This window comes from Oncorhynchus gorbuscha, linkage group LG01, assembly GCF_021184085.1.
Source record: "Oncorhynchus gorbuscha isolate QuinsamMale2020 ecotype Even-year linkage group LG01, OgorEven_v1.0, whole genome shotgun sequence".
Taxonomy (NCBI): domain Eukaryota; kingdom Metazoa; phylum Chordata; class Actinopteri; order Salmoniformes; family Salmonidae; genus Oncorhynchus; species Oncorhynchus gorbuscha.
The window spans coordinates 37,827,424-37,834,329 of NC_060173.1; the positions used below are offsets into that span (position 1 = coordinate 37,827,424).

Here is a 6,906-nt window from a genome sequence, read left to right on the forward strand (position 1 = left end):
AAGTCATTTAGCAGACGCTCTTATCCAGAGCGACTTACAAATTGGTGCATTCACCTTATGACATCCAGTGGAACAGACACTTTACAATAGTTGTCTAGCAGCCAAAGGCATAATCCTAGTCATATTTGCAACCCATGCTAGTTGTTGAATCTTTAGATATCCCCTCCTAAAATTCAAATGACTATTTCCATCTTTGTCATATGATGCCACTTGCATGTGCAGTGCACTTTTTACAAGTGTTTCCCCGCTAATCACATTTGTTACCTTTGGGTATACAACTATGTTCAAATCGCTGCACTAATCAAATGTTTCCTGTAAATGAATGCAAGAAAAAAAGAAAAGAAAACCCAGGAAAAGAAAACCCAGTAAAATGAAACATCTTTTGAACGGTTTGGGGTAGAAACTCTGTTTTTAGCATAATTGTGAAACCATGACATTAGCAAAGCTGTATTCAGTGCGTATATATGGCACTCAGGAAAAAGTGGCCAGCTCGAAATGAGTATAACTGGCTATTTGGCCAACGGCCGGCGCTTAGTGAAAACAAAAACAAAATGGTTGTTCTCTTCCAGGAAATAACACTTTTAAACTGTTCGTTATATCAACTATTGTACAAATATGATACAAAACACTAGAAAACAAAATTGACTGCACTGGGCCTTTAATACTCAGTCTTACCTTGTTGCTGCCACGTGCCTTGCTGTCAATGCTCGAGTCTCGACTGGCCACAATTTCAACATTGTTAGATGTGATGGGAATGCAAGTGGAGCCATCATCCCCAGAGAGGCAGCTGGTGAAGAAACCAAATACAATGTTAACAAACTGGACACTTGATCTCCTAAAGAGATCTAGATTGAACATGGGTTTCAACATTCAATCAACCCAAATGTTTCACACAATACTGAAATGTGCATTTCTGTACCTGAGAAATCTCTGAGGCAGAGAAAAAAATACTGTACAACAGAATAAAGAAGAGGTAACTTTATTACTTACATGATCTGACACTCTTGGGTGTTCATGTTCTCTGAATTAGGGCCTGTGGATTCAGCCATGGTTGACCTGTCGCCTGCTCCTATAAGGTCTGCTCCCAGAAGTCCATTCAATTCACCATTGAAAGATGTTCTGCTTTGGTTCTCACTTGGAGAAGCATCTACGGAAACAAATACCTGTGAGTAACTCAGTCCCCCTAACTTTGGATATCACCAAAAATTATGGTAAGTAGCGAACCCTATTGCCAAGCAACATTTTCAGGGGTAAAGCCGAAAGGGGATGACAACGTTCCTAGTGTAATTTTAAATGCTACCAGAAAACCCTTATTCATCAAGGACTGATGTTTCATCACCTCCAAAGAACCCAGGCAACCTCATGCCTTATGATTTGGTTCTGGTGCTTAGACCTTGATGACCCTCAGTTCCATTACATTACACATAAGTTATTGGATGAAGGCGTCTTCTGGAACAGGAGAGTTTTGTTAAGAGCCCTGGCACCCTGTCTGAACATTAACACACTTCGCTTGCGGTATGGTTTTGGAAGCATGAGGGCTTTCAAATCACAGAGAAAACATTGTCAAAAAAAACAAAAAAAAAGGTTAAATTGATATATACCTTTATAGGGTTCGCACACGGCCATCTTTTCATGTTACAGTGCTTGTTTAAGTAAAACCAGATGGAAGACAGAGTGGACTACCTGTTCTAATTAGCTGTGAGTCTCCAAACACCTGTGTGTAAACTTTAGACTGATACCACAAACATCATCACCTTGCACTTGCGCAACAAGTTCAAACATAACCTATTCCATCTGTAGCCCAATAAACTGCCTGCTCTCCCGACGAGTCGAAGTGGGAAGACAACACGTCATCTCGTGACTCCCAAGTTTAATTCGATATGGTTATGATATCAATATTTGCGCATAAAAGCGTTTACACCGACAATCCTCGCATAATTCATTTTACCGAAAAGATCCCACCTTGACTAGCGTATTTTGTTTTGTTTACAGCTCTAACCACTAGGCTACCCTGCCGCCCCATTCGTCAAACGGCAGCCAAGCATCGATTATCAGGTCATCAGAATAAGACCCTCGCGATATTTATTGGAAAGGAGCATCAAGCTCATCACCTTGCACTTGCGCAACAAGTTCAAACATAACCTATTCCATCTGTAGCCCAATAAACTGCCTGCTCTCCCGACGAGTCGAAGTGGGAAGACAACACGTCATCTCGTGACTCCAATTTTAATTCGATATGGTTATGATATCAATATTTGCGGAACTAGCGTATTTTGTTTTGTTTACAGTTGGAAAGTTAACCTTACATTTTTTCCCTCCAATCAGGCCCGTCATGACAATATCTGACGTACTTTACACGCATAAAAACGTGGGACGGATGAATAACAGAAGCGAAGGAAAAATGTTTTACCTTACCGGGCGTCTTTTGACTGAAATATAACAGTGAAACACCCTCATTATTAGCAACACAACCTCACATCGATCTTACTCTGATAGGTTGAGGAAAACCCATTGCAAAGAGCAAATGTGAACAAACTGATTTTACGGGTTTCACAAAAAGGGCTGTCCCACATATTTGAACGCTCTAACATGACTAAACCGTCCGCATTACATGCGCGACTATTATAATATACATTTACACACGTTATTCAATAATTTCATCCAAACTGCTCGCCAGCGTCGACATAACCGGGCACCTTGATGCCCTGCAAGTCCCGCGTCCCCCATGGTTTTTACAAGCATATTAATCCACAACGGTGTTTGAAAGATGAAATTGGTCCACACTCTTATCCAGTTGGTGGCGGTAATGTACCTTAAAATTAGTTGGCAACTACCATGTGAAATCCACAGAAGGATGAACAAGGTTTGATGAATCAAAAATATAATAACTATATAGGTTTCCCATTATAACTGTAGATTAATTGTCAGAGTAGAGAGCACACGATTTTGTGTGACTGAAAATGGGTAAAAAAATATATATTAAAAAAGGGACCATATACATTTCAGGTAAAATAACCATTTTTATTTCCCATGACAAATTAGCTATAAGCTATTAGCATAATAAATTCTGCAGTGACACTTTATTCATCACGTAATCCAACATTTGTACTGGATATGTGTGCATTCCTTTTTGCTACTATTTGTCAAGTTTACACATACAATGATGCATATGTTGGATTTGTCCAACGTATGCAGCACACAGAATGTTGGGTAATGAATGTAATTGTATTCCTCTGAGCAGATTAACAGCTCAGGTTACATCCATAACCCAATGTTACATCCATAACCTTAGAGGTCGTTCAGACAAAAGAGTGGGATAACACCATTTAAATTGGTCCAGATGAGTCCCTGGGACATCACCGTATCCACCACAGGATGCAACAGAATATAATTACCCAACAAGGTAACAGAATTTCAACTGTGGTATACAACCGTACACACAAGCGAGCTGAAAGCTATATGATTCTTAATTTGGGTGCAACAGCACCAAGAGTGGAAGACCTCTGTATAGAACAGCCATCTCATGGATGGTTGAAAAGTATATACATACAAGGTTGACGGTACGCTCACTTATCTGTGTTGAGAGAGCATGCCATGTCCAACACCACAGACCCCAGTGATGGTGTGGACATAACATTGAGTCTGCAGTACCTCAAGAAAGTCATGGGTGTTGCCCAACTTGCAGCAGCACAGAGAGTCCAGGGAGGCCCCACTGAACAAGACACAGGAACTAGCTATACCCGTGAACAACTGTGCTACCACGCTATCTGGAATTGGTCTACCTGATATAGAGTATGATTTTGACACAGCATTGATAATCCAATGTGCCAGTCTCTGCTCCCCCCATAACACACAAAAAGCTGTACTGTTTGACAACAGTTATTGTTGCAGCAAGATATGCACTGTGTGCATGCAGGCAAAGTGTATGCAACTCATAACTCTCCTGTGAGCAGTGGGGAGGCAGGTAAAATTATTAACCCTCTTGACCACATGTCAAACTCATTCCACGGAGGGCCGAGTGTCCACAGGTTTCCGCTCCTGCCTTGTACTTGATTGATGAATGAAGTCCACTAATTAGTAAGAAACTCCCCACACCTGGTTGTCTAGGACTTCATTGAAATGAAAAAAACAATCCTGCAGACACTATGTCCAACATGGAACGAGTGACACCCTGCTGCTATTAGTCCATAGAAACATGGGCTAATATCTCAAAGAAATCACAAAGACATGTGTTGTGAAGTGTCTGTCCTATATCTGTGAGAAAAATCCTTACATTTGGCACTAAACTACTCCCATTAATTTTTTTTTTTTTACTTCTACCAGAATACCTTCAAATGAGCCTGAGGCTTGTGTTCGTCCTAGAGCAAAACAACCAACATGTACATACACGTTCAGGAGAGACTCACCTTTCCATAGATGGGTCATAGTGTGCAGCCCAAACTGTTCTGACTCTACAGCGGGAAGTTAGCAGATCTGCAGTACCAACTTCAGACGAGTCCCATGACGCTTGTGGGGGTCGTAGAGCAAAACTGAGAACACCATGGTGTTCTTGAGAGTCTCATAATATTTTGAAGGCCAAACCGTTTGGGTGCTACAGACGTTCGTGAGAAAAAGTTTCATGGTCTGACAAAAGCCGCTGCAGCCCCGCCACCGCAGATACGCAACGGCAACGTCAGCGGTGATTGAGATGCAGCCAAAGCAAAAAACATCCAGCTGAAACAGACAGATGACAGGTATTTGTTTATTATGCTAATTAGAATTGTTGGAACCGATGCGCACTCCAGGCTGATCTTCCTCAAGACCTGAGGGAACAAGTGAATTGCTGGAAAAGCATACAGCAGCCCCCTTGGCCATCTGTGCGATAGAGCATTGACCCTGAGTGGGCCTGCTGTACCCTTAACAAAAAAAACACATAGGACAAGGCAAAGCAAACAGTTCGGAGATGGCCCTTCCAAATTGATACCCGATCATCTCCACTACAGTGGGATGTATCCTCCAGTCTGAAAGAAGAGGGCCTCCTGTGGGGTCTGCTGCCTGATTCTCCACCCCCGGCAGGTGTATTGCTCTGAGGGATGTATAGTGTCTGTTTGCACAAAGCAATAGCTTCCTTGTGCAGTGACACTGACCTCAGTCCACCCCGGCAGTTGGCGCACAACCTCACTTGTGTCATCTGTCCGTTTCAGTAGTTGTCTTGTCAGTACTGGGAGGAAGTGCCGGAATGCAAGATGAAAGGCCTTTAGCTCCAGTAGGTTGAAATGAGCTGATTTCCATGGCGCTGACCATACACCACGGAACTGGTTCAAGACCGCTCACCAACCCTGCCATACATCCCTACTTTTCTAGAAGCAAGGGAATTTCTGAGCAGCATTTGCAAGCTGTTGTTTTCAAGACACCCCTGAAGCATGGGAGTCGCTAACGAAATTGTAGAGCGTAACCTTGTGTTAGTGTGTAACACCCATTTGTTGGCCGTAGATTTTTTTCCAGGTGGAAAGGTGGTACTAGAGTCAAGAATGTCACGCTAGAGAATTGGTCCCACCAATACTCTGCGTGCTGTGGTAGAGGGGACTCGCCTTGCATATAGTGGTGTGATCAAGGCGTTAGCTAGCCGTGGTTCAACTTGCTAACTAAACTAGCTAGCGTAATCGTACATTTGGCAAGCGTAACGTCGTTAAGATAATTTAGCTTGCTAGCTACATTAGTTAACTAATAGGCTAGCAACCGTAGTCAGTTAACGTTAGCCTAACTAGCAGTCTGATAACCTAGCTAGTTAATATGTTAGCAAATGTAAATTAGCTAGCTTACGTTAGCTAATGACTTGTGAAAAAGTTTAAGTTAACTAGCTAGGTACAAACGTGAGCATACGGAGCGAGCTCGCATTTTGCAGCGTCCGTCCATAACTTTTGATAGGAAGGTTACGTTAGCAAACTAGAATGTTATCCAAAGCTATGTAGCTAAGTTAGGAGAATTAGCTTGCAATGCGGCCTAAAAGCGCTTTTCATTCCAGTTAAACTTACCAACATTGTTTCCGGGTCGGTCCAGCTTTAATATATCACGAAGATGCTGGGTTGCACCCTCTATATCTATGTTTGAATTTGAAGCCATATGTAAGGGATGGGGGGAAACTGGGCCGTTGCAAAATAATCTATATTTTCGTTCTTTGCTGTCAGTGTTCAATTCGTTTGACCGAACGCCACTAACCGTCTAAACTTCCGCTGGGTGTTCATGCATTTCTCTCCCCAGCAAAAGCTAGTGCGCTGTATAGTTCCGAGGATACTGTCTGCTCCACGTTCCACCCCAAATTGTGTCAGCATAGGTGGCATTCCTTCTGTCTGTTTAGCGAAAGCATTCCACTCCTAGTACTTCGTGATATATGCCAAAAATGGTTTAGCAAATAGAATGACAGGAGTGGAATGATAGCCGAACAGTCCGGAACCAAGACAAGTAAGCATGGCATCTACAATATTTATCCAACCGTAGCTTGGTTTCCATCCAATTTACGACGGCAGATTGTTTAATACAATATTTATCCAACCGTAGCTTGGTTTCCATACAATTTGCGACAGATGAAAAAATCTGCATAAAACATTATACGCATTTTCCCACAAGAGCTGTTTCTATCAAACAGACTTTATGTGAATAAAAAGGCTGTTCGTGATGACGTAGTGCACATAAAAATGACTTTTGCCGTTAGTCCCATATACCCAATGAAAAATACAAGTTAAATGGTTTCCACTGCATTTTCAACTCTACAGATGGTTTTGTCACAAAAACTTTTGCGTTATATAGCACATTTTTTATTTTTTTATTTCACCTTTATTTAACCAGGTAGGCTAGTTGAGAACAGGTTCTCATTTGCAACTGCGACCTGGCCAAGATAAAGCATAGCAGTGTGAACAGACAACACAG

The 6,906-nt window shown here is 42.1% G+C and overlaps 1 protein-coding gene across 6 annotated transcripts in view; it reads right to left on the reverse strand.

Annotated features, from left to right (window-relative positions):
* LOC124037029 (enhancer of mRNA-decapping protein 4-like) overlaps positions 1-6,566 on the reverse strand; it is a 30,611-nt gene extending 24,045 nt beyond the window's left edge. For 3 of the 6 annotated variants that reach the window (XM_046351676.1, XM_046351659.1, XM_046351653.1), the window contains exons 1-3: positions 6,015-6,565; positions 991-1,147; positions 676-787 (exon numbers count right to left, since the gene is read on the reverse strand). In XM_046351676.1, coding sequence (XP_046207632.1) covers positions 676-787; positions 991-1,147; positions 6,015-6,102 — 357 coding nt within the window. In that variant the 5' untranslated portion in view covers positions 6,103-6,565. Of the gene's footprint in view, positions 1-675; positions 788-990; positions 1,148-6,014 lie in introns of all 6 variants that reach the window. The other 3 variants (XM_046351668.1, XM_046351684.1, XM_046351693.1) reach the window with 3 other exon arrangements.
* Between the last annotated feature and the right edge of the window lie 340 nt (positions 6,567-6,906).